At 45.2% G+C, this 13,895-nt stretch overlaps 1 protein-coding gene across 2 annotated transcripts in view; it reads left to right on the top strand.

Annotated features, from left to right (window-relative positions):
* LOC124607246 (protein scarlet-like) overlaps window positions 1-13,895 on the top strand; it is a 421,917-nt gene that overhangs the window by 345,837 nt on the left and 62,185 nt on the right. For both annotated transcript variants that reach the window (XM_047139521.1, XM_047139522.1), the window contains exon 10: window positions 1,609-1,836. In XM_047139521.1, the coding sequence (XP_046995477.1) occupies window positions 1,609-1,836 (228 nt within the window). The remainder of the gene's footprint in view (window positions 1-1,608; window positions 1,837-13,895) is intronic.

Raw genomic sequence — 13,895 nt, 5'->3', positions numbered from 1 at the left:
ACCAGCTGTGTGACACATTGCATTGTCCTTACGGTAGATGCCATCGTGCTGAGGAAAAACAAACTGTATGTAAGGGTGGACACGATCATCAGCAGTAGAAGCATACTTGTATTTATCCATTGTGCCTTGCACACCGACGAGATCACCCAGGCAGTGACACGAAAACATTCCCCAGACAATAACGTTCCAAGGACTGTTACGGGGTGTTGGCTTTCAGATGTTTCGCGCCCTACATGCCAACATCCATATGTCCGATGGACATCAGTGAACGTCCAGTTGCGATGTTGGCATGGAAATTCCAACCTTCGTCACCGTTAAACAGCAGTCAGCATGGGAGCAACGTTCGCTGATCCCTCGTAGAGGAGACACTGTTGGTAGCCCCTTGTATCATCTGGGCGGTCAGTCGCTCAACAGTTGCAGGTCTGTCTGCGAACCCGTCGTTCACCCATGTCATTTATTGTATGTGATGCACCGCAGTTACCTCAGCGCCGCTTTTGGAGTGCACCTTTTTTTCATGCACCGTATACTTTAACCACAGCGGCACGCGAACAGTTTACAAATTTAGCCATTTCGGAAATGCTTCTTTCCTTTGGCCAAAATCCAACGATCAGGCCCTTCTGGACGTCAAATAAATCGCTCCATTTCGTGATGCGATAAAGGCTGCACTGTATTCTGCGTAGCCCCGACTCGCTTCTTATACCCTCCACTGCTAGTGCTGCCTCCTGCCGTCTGAGAGTGGTTACTGCACCTACATAGGTGGTGGTAACATTAATATGGCTGGACGGTGTGAAAACTTTGTTTTCTCTTCCATTCCTGACGTAGACAAGGGCTCTGGTGGGCACTGCCACGATTGGCTTAGTTCGTCATTTCTGCCCACTAATCTTCGCCATTCTAACTTGAGAGTCTCGCCCACTATCTCCTTTCTCCTTTGTCGATGTTTCTCTTGGTTTTCGTCGACAGTTTACCGTCATAGCGTTTCTCCGTACTTCAAAACTGGCATTCCTTCCTTGGTTCTCGTATCACCAACGTAACGAATTCCTGCCATATTGTTGTCCCAAGTCCATCTCTCATTAAGCATTCTGCAGTTCTTGCACTACTGCCAGATGTCTGTTTGATCTGTTGACATGCTGTCCCCATTTCTCTCATATCAATCAACTAATCGCCCTCTAAGTGCAAAAGGTAACGATATGCTGCACTTGAACTTCCCCTGGGTATGATGCGTAGCGATCTCAATCTGAGAAGTTCCCATAGCGTTATATACGCTAAGTAACCATCATTCACTTATAATTTCTTCGTCTGTATGGAAGAATATTTTCTGTACTGAACCCACTGAATAAAAACTCGTCGTCAACATACCTCTCAAGCGTGGACATACATGTAATAAAGTGTCAGTCAGTTTTCAGTGTGTAGAAATTTCCATTGTTGTCATCGTGTGAAGGAATTGTGTGATGAAGATTGGGAATACATATTCATCTCTCCCCATGTGTGTATGTCACATGTGCATCGTGTACTTTTCGTGGCACAGTGACGTTAAGTGATACGCGTGCAGGCCACTCGGGCTGAGGTGGAGCGGGTGTTTTGGTGAGAGGAGGAGCTCGCGTGTTGCAGGCTATCGCGCTGATGGCGGGCCTCTGCTACCTGGGCACGGACGCGCTGACGCAGCGCGGCATCCAGGCGGTGCAGGGCGCCCTCTTCCTGCTGGTCTCGGAGAACGTCTTCTCGCCCATGTACGCCGCCATCTCAACCTTCCACGCCGAAATGCCGCTATTCAGGCGGGAGCACGGCAGTGGTCTCTACTCTACCCTTCATTATTACCTAGCCAAGGTCTTCGCTGAGGTAAGTTGCACTGAACGAATTTCCTATGAAGGACTAACCATACTGTAGTCGAGCGACATGGCAACATTGACGGATTGCTGCCAACTGTAAAGATGACTCATTGAGCTCCAGACTGGCACAGCGAGAAGACTGTTACACATTGAGCTTACGGCGAAAATCTTCAGAATCATTCGTGCAGGAGCTGTCGCAGACAGCGGTAATGTGTGCATCATGTGTGCTTGCTTGTGTGAATGTGAGTGTGTTTCCTTTCCAAAGAAGACTTTTACCGGAAGCTCAGTGTGTAACAATCTTTTCGTTGTGCTTGTCTCCAGCTGAAAGTATTATCTTTTCCGTGAGTAGCAGTTTACCCTTTTCATAACACTGTTGACAGTTTATTAACAAACTAATCCAAATCACGTTTTACCGAACTATGATATCATATTTATATGACTGGAGGAAAACGAATAGGGAGTCATTCGAATGACTTTACGAGGCGCAAAAAGAAATCTGCGACTTTCACAAAGGGATGATTGTTATGGCTCATCGCCTGCGAAGATCTCGGAAATGGCGAAGCTGGCCGGTTCTCAACGTGCTGCTGCCATGGGGATCCACAGAAAGTGACTGAAGCAATAGAAACCATGATTAAACGACTGTGGGCTGGATTTGTGCGCCTCATCACAAGACGTGGACGCTGGAGACTTGCCGGCTCTGTAAAGGAGGGCAGGCGGTGACCTGTACAGATGTTGTTGTTGTTGTGGTCTTCAGTCCTGAGACTGGTTTGATGCAGCTCTCCATGCTACTCTATCCTGTGCAAGCTTCTTCATCTCCCAGTACTTACTGAAACCTACATCCTTCTGAATCTGCTTAGTGTATTCATCTCTTGGTCTCCCTCTACGATTTTTACCCTCCACGCTGCCCTCCAATGCTAAATTAGTGATCTCTTGATGCCTCAAAACATGTCCTACCAACCGGTCCCTTCTTTTTGTCAAGGTGTGCCACAAACTCCTCTTCTCCCCGATTCTATTCAATACCTCCTCATTAGTTATGTGATCTACCCATCTAATCTTCAGCATTCTTCTGTAACACCACATTTCGAAAGCTTCTATTCTCTTCTTGTCCAAACTATTTATCGTCCATGTTTCACTTCCATACATGGCTACACTCCATACAAATACTTTCAGAAACGACTTCCTGACACTTAAATCTATACTCGATGTTAACAAATTTCTCTTCTTCAGAAACGCTTTCCTTGCCATTGCCAGTCTACATTTTATATCCTCACTACTTCGACCATCATCAGTCATTTTACTCCCTAAATAGCAAAACTCCTTTACTACTTACAATGTCATCGGCGAACCTCAAAGTTTTTATTTCTTCTCCATGGATTTTAATACCTACTCCGAATTTTTCTTTTGTTTCCTTTACTGCTTGCTCAATATACAGATTGAATAACATCGGGGAGAGGCTACAACCCTGTCTCACTCCCTTCCCAACCACTGCTTCCCTTTCATGCCCCTCGATTCTTATAACTGCCATCTGTTTTCTGTACAAGTTGTAGATAGCCTTATGCTCCCTGTATTTTACCCCTGCCACCTTCAGAATTTGAAAGAGAGTATTCCAGTTAACATTGTCAAAAGCTTTCTCTAGGTCTAAAAATGATAGAAACGTAGGTTTGCCTTTTCTTAATCTTTCTTCTAAGATACGTCGTAAGGTTAGTATTGCCTCACGTGTTCCAACATTTGTACGGAATACAAACTGATCTTCCCCGAGGTCCGCTTCTACCAGTTTTTCCATTCGTCTGTAAAGAATTCGCGTCAGTATTTTGCAGCTGGGACAGATATGACGACAGAATACAATGTTGGTGCAGGTGCAGCTGTTCAGGAGTTCGCCGCTCAGCGCACATTGTTGAAGATAGGGCTCCGCAGCAAACGACTCATGTGCTCCCATCGTCAATTACAGCTGCACTGGGCAAGGGTCAATCGAAATTAGATCATGTATTAATGGAAGCGTGTAGTCTGGTAGGATGAATCACTTTCCTTCTTACAGCAGATTGACGGCTGTGTTCGGGTATGCCACCATCTTGACTCGATGTAATCATCGTCCCACGGATGCAGGGATAACATTATGCTATGGCTGATGTTCAAGCCTGTTTCCATGAGATCCATGGTAGAAATCTACGGCACCACGACGGCTGTGGACTACTTGAACATTACTATGGGTCACCTTTCAGTTGGGTAGCTGTACATGTCCCAAGGCCACAATCGTGATGCAGTGGTTTGAGGAGCACTGTAATGTTCGTATCTTGGTCACTAAATCCGCCAGATCCGAACCCGCTAGAGCACGTCAGGGACCCTATCGGGTGCCAGGTCTGCTCACACAAACCACCGGTTCATAAGCTACAGTGTAGATCAATTCAATTGAAACATTTTTAATGTGCTGATGCAATGCATCATACCATTACATACCTGTAGCTTTACTGCTACGAAAAGGGCTCCATATGGCGCCGATCAGTGTCCCGAAGAATCTGAAAGCGCAGGATTGCAATCTGCACAGTAGAACAAAGCGTGCCAGTAGGTATGCTGGCTACCTCTCTTGAGACACTGCGCTTCACATCAGTGCATGTGTGAATGTTCCCCTGGTCAACCCTGTCCTTCAGATAGCCCCACAACCAATCACTGTGAATGAGATCAGGTGATCGTGCCGAATGTGTTTCGGAGAAGCAGTTCAACTTTACGAGTGATATGGGATGGGGCACCATCTTGCATAAGAACTGTTGAGTCTAATGCGTCTCTCTCCTGTAGGGCGGGTTCAACGCTGGCCAGTCACACTGTAGTCTTCGGTGCTTGTGCGCCAACCTGTTCAAAAAACAATGGGCCAATGATGAACGTAGCCACAAAGCCATACCATACGGTGAGACGTTCACCACATAGAGGAACTTCATGCACAGTGACTGGAAGTGAAGATCCCCGCACTCGGCAATTCTGTGTATTCACCTCAACCGTCAGAGAAAAAAGAGATTCATCTGTCCATAGGATGGTACAGGGCTGGCTCTCGTCAACTGCAATCCTTGCAAGAGAGTGGAGAGCGAAGCGAACCCGCCGTTGTGCGTCCTGTGGTGCAAGCTGCTGTACGATATGGAGCTAGTACGGATACCATTTGAGAATGGTTCGAAGCACCTTCCGTTCAGTGGACAATGGGACGTTCAACTGTCGTGTCAGAGCACGTGTACTGCCTGTTGATTGGGATTTGTGCGCAGCGTTGTCTGCCATAGAAACAGCGATTTCACCAGTCACCTGTGGTGCAACCGGTCGTCGACCTCTTCCCGGAATGACGTCCAGTTTTCCAGCTGATTCTAAGTTATTCATCATGCTCCGCACAGCGGATGGAGAAAGAGGACCTTTATGTAATCCATTCAGCCGGCGATATTCTTAACGTGCAGCATTATTGTTGTTTTGATGATAAAGCTTCACCCATAATGCCCTGCACCTTTTGTCCAAGCTTATGCTGACACGTCAACAAGTGCAGTGCGACTAGTCAGGTGTGTGAGGCTATGAATCACGGTGACTGATCACGCCACCTGGTGGCTATAGTTGGAACTGGACGGTGGCGCTGTGACGCATAGCAGTCATGCACCCCATACACTGGACATTGATGCTACCAATTTTGGTACTAGTACGATAATTAGTTTCCTTATGATAATGTGTTAAATAGGTAAATTTTAATTACAACCACCCGCTATATCCAGAAACCTACCAATAATCGCTGCTGTATTGCGTCATAAAGCTGGACCAACGTGCTATTAAGCAGTTGGTCATAAATATTTCAGCTAGCCAGTGTACGCACATCGTGCTTGTCCCAAAAATGTGACACACCCCTGCCCTGGCACTTTCCTTCCACACAGTGTCTTCCGCCTCCCCTCCACGTTCTCCATTTCTGTGGGACAAACCATCTGCTTACACTACATCTTCATCATCTCAGTCTGATTCTGCAACACTTTAGTAAAAGCTGCACTAGGTATTAAGTCCGGAAGAGCTTAGTCAGTTTCATCATGATTCGAAACCTACAGTTATGAATATCAAAAAATTATCTTGCCTTTTGGTTGACTGCGGTGTCATTGTACTGGTGACAGCACACCTCTCGCAGTATTTATCGAGTGATATTGTCAAACACAATCGTGAAGACGATTTTAATATGGGAACGACCAAGGCTCAGTATGTCCTGCACAAGTAAATGAAAGTCAAGCCCATTCCTAAATGTTTCGCAACGGAAAGAGGGTGAAAAATGTCACCTGACGTACTTCTTGGAACTCGTTGATTGGCGAGTCAAGATCAACATTTTCTACAATGTGAGATGGCCTAGAAGTTATATAAGAGGCGGTACATAGGTACATAGCACCGAAGCACTTCGTTTGTGACCGAAATCACACACAGTATATAAATGTAAGTTCGGATTCATAACCTTCTCCCACTAGACAATGCTGCGATTGCTTAACAGTCGGAACACGTACGAATGGCACACACCCCTACACAAATGGAGTAGCGTTGACAATTTAGACAACACCTACATTAATCTGATTTATTTTATTTATTTATCGTATCCAAGACATCACCATTTTACAAAAAAAATTACATTACAATGCAAGAGAAGCAGTTATAATACAATAATACATGGTTATAAGGTAAATTAACTACAATAATATAGAAAAGTATGTAACATATAATGATAAGCGCTAAGGATGCGAAACAGAGCGATTTTCATATCCCACGTGAAGCCCAATACACTGCAGCTTGAATAGCCTTGTCATTTGCTTCAAATAGGTCTTGAGTCGAACACGGGTTGTTTAGTTTCCTGCAGACCAGTAGATGTTGTGGGTCTTGCTGTTCTCCACACTCGCAGGGCTCGTCTGCACTGATGTAGCCCCATTTTTCCAAGTTTGCTCTGCATCTTGATACGCCTGTTCGTAGTCTATTCAGGGCTTTCCAGGTCGTATATGGGAGTTCAGAGCCAGCTGTGGGTTCTTCCCTGGGGCTATTCCCTGGTCTTCCTGGGTCCACATTGTACCACAGCTCTTCTCGTCGTGCTCTAGGCGATAAAAGAGTTGCTTCAGTTGTTCGTAGGAAACTCTTCCTTGATTTAAGTCGGCTAGGTTGAAGATTGTATCCGAACATTGGATGCCTGAGATCTGTATCCTGTTTATGTTTCTCGATTTCTGCGGCAGTCCTTCTTCTGATGTCTGGCGGGGCTATGCCCATGAGGTGGTACAGCTGCTATGTGGGAGCTGGGCGGAGGCATCCTGTCACGATGCGTCCAGTCTCATTCAATGCTATATTTACTTGTTCAGCGCGGGTGGAATTTTGCCAAACGGGTGCCGAGTACTCCGCAGTGGAGAAACATAAAGCTAAAGCTGACGTGCGGAGAACTGTAGGTTGCGCTCCCCATCTGCTATTTGTTAGCTTGCGGATGATGTTGTTCCTGGCACTCACTTTCATCTTTGTGGCCAAACAGTGTTCCTTGTAGGTGAGAGCTCGGTCAAGTTTAATCCCAAGATATTTTGGTGTGTCGCAGTGAGATAGATGTTGTCCCTTCCAGCTTATGTTGAGTTTCCTCCTTGCTTCCTTATTACGTAGGTGAAAAGCACAAAACTGGGTTTTTGCTGGGTTTGGCTTGAGGTGGTTATTATCATAATAGTCACCCAGCTTTTCAATCGCTAAAGTTAATTTACTTTCTACCTCTTCAAAGGTTTTTCCCTGGGTGGCAACGACTGTATCGTCTGTATAGATGAAGGAGCGAGCGTCCATGCTGATCGGTTGGTCATTGGTATAAATATTATACAGCAATGGGGCGAGGACGCTACCTTGAGGTAGGCCGTTTTTCTGGGTCCGCCATCGGCTCTTCTTCGACTGCAGCGTGACAAAATACAGTCTATTCTGCAACAGGCACTGGATGAATTGCGCCAGTCGGTAGTCTTTTGTGGTGTTATATATTTTTGATATTAACTTACTGTGGTTTATGGTGTCGTAAGCTGCTGTAAGGTCGATAAAGGCTGCACCTGTAATTTGTTTCCGCTCGTATCCATCTTCTATGTACTGGGTAAGGTTGAGGATTTGTCCACAGCATGACCTTCCTAGGCGGAATCCTGCTTGCTCTTTAATTATATTCTTGTCTACATGTTCTGAGATGCGGTTAAGGATCATTCTTTCTAAGACTTTATAGAGCTGACAAAGCAGGGTGATAGGCCGAAAATTTTTAGGGTCTATGGGGTTTTTTCCAGGTTTTGGTATAGCTATTATATTTGCCTTCCGCCAAGTCTTGGGGATTTTCATTTCAAGAACACATTTGTTCATCATGTCTAGTAACCACCGTCTGGTAACAGGTCCGAAAATTTTTATTTGTTCTGGGCGTAGATCATCTGGGCCAGCGGCTTTATTGATTTTCATTATGGAGATGGAATCTTCTAATTCTTTCAGAGTAAAGGGGGTGCCTAGGTGGTCTTTTTATTGAGTGCCTCTTTGTAGTTTCTTTCTTGGTTGCTTCCTGTTGGTTTTACCATTAAGTAGAAGTTGATTTGCTATTTGATTTGGTGTGACCTTATACAAATTTTGTGTATTAGATGAGGGGTCATTATTGATGTTTTTAAGAAGTTGCCAGGCCTTTCGGATATTCTGTTTCGTGTCTAGGTTTGTGATTAGATTACACCATTTCATTGTTCTTGAGGCTGATATGGCCTGGAGGAGTTCTTCTCCCGCCATAGTTGTTTCCTCTGAAAAAGGGTTTTCCTCGAAGAGCTGTTGGTAATGTTCCAGAAGAACCTTTGAGTCTCCGTCAAGTCCAGGGATATAACTAGTTCTGCAGCCTCGGGGGATATTTCTTCGGGAGACAGTTTTAACTAATTCAATGAAAGTGTCATATTTTTCCGGGCTAGCATCAAGGTTCTGCACCTGTTTGTCAAGTTCTTCAGAGAATTTGTCCCATAGGGCACGTTTAAAATTAAAACGTCTTTGGAAATGGGTGGTTGCTGGTTTAACAACTGCTTCAACCAGACATAATATAGCTCGGTGCTGTGTATGTGGGAGGGGTTCTCCCACATCCTTCCTGGTTTGATGTGCTACGTTTTCGCTGACAAAGATGTTATTTGGATTGTATCCACGGTTCCACCTGCTGCTGTTGAAGGAATATGGAAGTTTGGGGTCGTGTATTAATTTAAGGCCAGTTGAGTCTGCCCAGGTTTCTAGGTCGTCCCCACTTTTGTCTGTGTGCCTGTACCCCCAGGCTGATCCATGACAGTTGAAGTCGCCCATTACTATTTTCGTTCGTTGTGAGTTGAAGTTGGTTGGCTCACTGAATCTGAACTCCCTGCTCGGTGGCTTATATATAGACGTCAAAGTGCAGGACTGTAACCCTACAGTCAAGATTTCGATGTCTTCTTGAGATGTCAGTTCTGCAGATATAATACCTAAGCCCATTTTGGCGAAGATTGCGCTGCCATATTGCTCGTGTGGTCTTTCAATTACTAATTTCATTCCGTGGATCTTTGGTCTTCCATTTGTGGGGCCAATGTGGGTCTCTTGGATTAGTAAGAGATCACAGTTGTGAGTTTTACATGCTACAGCAAGTAGCACTTCTTTCTCATGAGAGAGCCCTTCAATGTTTATGGACATTATATTTAGCGCTGGCTTTAAGAGATCACAGTTGTGAGTTTTACATGCTACAGCAAGTAGCACTTCTTTCTCATGAGAGAGCCCTTCAATGTTTATAGACATTATATTTAGCGCTGGCTTTGATAAAAGCCTTTTTGTGGTGTCTTGGTGTTGAAAGGATTGGCCGTTAGGCACAGGCCCAACGTTGCCCAGGGTACGCCCGATCGTTGTCATGATCTTCGGGGAGGCTCCTTTCGTGTACCCCATCTGATGAATAAGGGCAACACTGTCCGCTTCTGAGTGGTTTTGCAAGTGCGACAGCCAAGTGCAGGTCTCAGATTCAAGCCTCAGTGCTTCCACGTATTCGTCCTTGGTGTAAGTACTGGGACGGGCTGCACTCAGATTCGCAAAGGCCGTTGAGGACCTACTTGACCGAGAAGTATGATCTCCAAGGTCTGGGAAACTAAACACCGACTTGGAGAGTGGTGTGTTATTTCCATAGCATTCCGCATCCGAATAATGCTGTAGGCACATAGTGGTCCGTCACGGCCGGAATGTGGAGCCGGTAACTTGTTACATAAAGGTAATTACATATAACGGTACCGTGATGAAGCTGATAGTAGACGTATAGGGTTCTTCTGCTTGCTGGGATTGTTTTCCAAGGGTCTTAATGGTCTTAACTGTATTCCGATACGAAAAGAAGTTGACAATACGTATGGGACACGAAAAAACAAAGCCGAATGGTACATACTTCAGTGATCCCATTCTGATCCTAATGAATCACACAGAAAAGCTTTATTTGTTTGGAAAGAGCAAGAACCAGGCGAGGATTCATATGAACTATTCATGACCTGGTACCTCCGGATTTTCCCTCCATTGAATCAGGACATCGAACAAGAGACAAGAATTAATGTTATTCCATTCCACAAAATTGCTGTCAGTAGACTTAATGAAATGTGGGGATTTTTGTGGATTTCAACTGTTGAGATGATATCTGCGACATTCTAACTTATCCGAGTTAAACCTTCTGGAAGGAATGAAATCACAATGTCATCTCTGTGGTCCATCACAGGTGTCATTAGGGGGAACTGCAATATCCGTACTGCCGATTGCACGACAGAAGACAAAGTTCGTTATTAATAATAAATATACGTAAACTAAACACACTCCCTGAGAAAACAAGGGCTCGTGACCCGGAAACTCTCTCTTTCCTACCGTAACAAACAACACTCGGGGTTAAATGTCATTGAGACAGAGTAGCCACTCCGATGACTGTGGATTTAACATTAATATTATTTGTTTTCGATAATTTTTATGTGTTATGTCGTTCACAGCATTCTTGCTTTGGAGTTGTGAAGATTATCAGTGGAAGAAACTAGGAACTGGATGGGGGCAGAATATAACTGTTAACGGTGTACTTTCTTCCAGTCAAGGCGTCTATTTATGCATAATTTTGAGTGTTTGATACACTGCATTTTTCTTAGTTGCACGGGACTAGTGGCGTTTCCAACCCTGTCTCGCGAGAGGCTACATCAGAATTGACGATCATCGTTCGTGCCTTTGATCAACTATCGTCACTTTCTCATACGACCAAGGTTGGTTGGTTGTTTGGAGGAAGAGACCAAACATCGAGGTCATCGGTCTCATCGGATTAGGGAAGGACAGGGAAGGAATTCGGCCGTGCCCTTTTTAGAGGAACCATTCCGGCATTTGCCTGGAGCGATTTAGGGAAATCACGGAAAACCTAAATCAGGATGGCCGGACGCGGGATTGAACCGTCGTCCTCCCGAATGCGAGTCCAGTGTGCTAACCCATACGACCAAAAAGACAAATTAAAGGAGGAAAGTGTCTGGATTCGTGACTTGTGTTACTCTATGTTCTTAGACTGTTTTGTTCTGTTGCCACATTACTGAGAATTTCCAAATGTATTCTGCCTGACAAAAAAAGCGAACCACCCAAAAGACGTGATCGGATGTGAAAGTAACTTCGTACAAGTACACACCATCGGCGGGAATGTAAATGATTGGAGTTGCAGTTCTTTTTGACTGGTGTAAAGTTGTACCTAGTGTGTCCCAGATCTGAGTCGAGGAGCCTAACTGCAGTGTTCGTTAAAACACAATTTTTGCTCATGCAAGAAAACTGACTGCAATGATCGTTCACTTCTTAAATAGGTGATGCTTGAGTTTTGTCATTTCACACAACGAAAACACTGCTACAGCGAGAACAACAATTTGGGTGTGCAACAGGTTACACTTGTTATTTTTGGGTTGCCTGGCCTTGGAAAAGTTGTAGGAGAATCAGGTATTTTCTAATACGAGTCAGGACTGAGATTAAAAGTTATTTATTTGCTCAAGACTGATACAAATCACAGTAAATTCACAGAGAGCAAAGTTCACTAAAACTCAAATCAAATTACTCTAACACAGTGGCGAGACACAAAAATATGTGGAAAACTGTTTGGAAGAAGTGTAGCTAGCTAGATCTGGACAGCTGGCAAGTTAACGATTCAACAAGGTAAGACACATCATAATGAAATTTAGCAACACAAGTTACTTGCCGAAGTAAGCAAGTAACGAACTGCTCAGAACGTAGATCGCATTGTCGTTTTCGCCACTTAAAATTCTCCATATTTGTTACGTGCACTAATGAGCTGCAGACTATGGCCGGTGACGGCTTCCTCTCAGTGACAGCCTGGAGGCGAAATGCCTCTGAACGGGAGCCTCCAGACAAATGGTTAGAATCTCAGTTCATAGCCTTCCGCTCTCTACTTTCAATGAGCTGTGTATGGAGTGGTCGATTCATGCTGCTGCCAATGTGACAGGCTGGAATATCGCTCATATCACGAATAATAGAGGTGTGTAGCAGAGACTTCCCACTCTTGGTGTACAAAACGCACGTTAACATTACGAAGTTATTGCCAGACTGTACCAGTGTTTCTGTGATTCGTTGAGCACTTTGTGCCAAACGCAGTGGTGGGGAAAATCAATTTAAATGGATAAACAAACTTGTGGAGTGAAAGCAACTGTCATTCTCATGCTAGTTGGTAGATGCACGGCGTCTTGGGCTTTGATGCTCATGCGGAAAAGGCAAAAATGTCAAATTCAGTTATTCTCTGGGGACGACTGTGATACCACAGTCTCCCCCCCCCCCCCCCCCCCCCGCCTCCCCCCTATGCCCGCAGCTAGGCCAGAGCGCCGACTCTCTCCACAAAAGCATGAAACAGGCAGAAGCCTAACTTCCATGAAAATTGCCAGTCTCGCTGGGGAAATGTACCTCTCCTAATTACACTGGCAGATTGTCCTCTGCCGATAACAGGGACCTGAGTCCATACCGCAAATGTACCACCCAGTGCGAAAAATTCAAAACTTTTCGTACTAACACACATGAACAGTACTCACATAATAATACCGGTGAAATAGTGGTAAAAATAGAACGATATCAGTTGATGATATATCATAGCACAGTCAGGGGGTAGAGCAAGCACGATAGTGCATTAGTGTTGTACGTGTTTAGTATTTTAATTAGGCCTGCTTCGCGTGAACAGCGTCAGATATTGAGTGATCACCGTGCAAGACAAGAAGATGACGCGTACTCGTCTGAGACAGCGTTAACAGTTTGAAAGGGACCTCATTTACACTGAGGAGCCGGAGCAGCAGGCACGCCTGCTTAATATCACGTGTAGTGCCTCCACGAGCACATAGAAGTGCCGCTACCCGACGTGGCATGGACTCGACTAATGTCTGCTGGAGGGAACTGACAACGGAGATCTCTTCTGAACAGCACGTTGCAAGGCATCCCAGATGTGCTCAATACTGTTCACGGATGGGGAGTTTTGTGGCCATTGGAAGGATTTAAACTCAGAAGAGTGTTCCTGGAGCCACTATGTAGCAATTCTGGACGGGGGTGTTGCATTGTCTTGCTGGAATTTCCCAAGTCTGTCTGAATGCATAATGGACAATGAATGGATGCAGGTGATCAGACAGGATGCTTACGTACGTGTCACATGTCAGAGCCGTATCTAGACGTATTAGGGTTCCCATATCACTCCAACTTCCAGGCCATTACAGAGATTCCACCAGTTTCAACAGTCCCCTGCTGACGTGCATGGTCCATGGATTCATAAGGTTGTCTCCATACCCGTACACGTCCATCAGCTCGATGTAATGTGAAACGAGACTCATCCGACCAGGCAACATATTTCCAGTCATCAACAGTCCGATGTTCTTTTTGAAGGGCCCAGACGAGGCGTAAAGCTCTGTGTCGTACAGTCATCAAGGTTACACGAGTGGGCCTCCGGCTCCGAAAGCCCATATCAGTGTTGTTTCGTTGAATGGTTCTCACGCTGCTGACACTTGTTAGTGGCCCAGCATTGAAATCTGCAGCAGTTTGCGGAAGGGTTGGACTTTTGTCACGTTAAACGATTCTCTTCCATCGTCGTTGGTC

The sequence above is a fragment of the Schistocerca americana genome, chromosome 3, assembly GCF_021461395.2.
Source record: "Schistocerca americana isolate TAMUIC-IGC-003095 chromosome 3, iqSchAmer2.1, whole genome shotgun sequence".
Taxonomy (NCBI): domain Eukaryota; kingdom Metazoa; phylum Arthropoda; class Insecta; order Orthoptera; family Acrididae; genus Schistocerca; species Schistocerca americana.
Note: the sequence above shows the minus strand (reverse complement) of the source record. Positions and strands in the feature narration are given on the sequence as shown.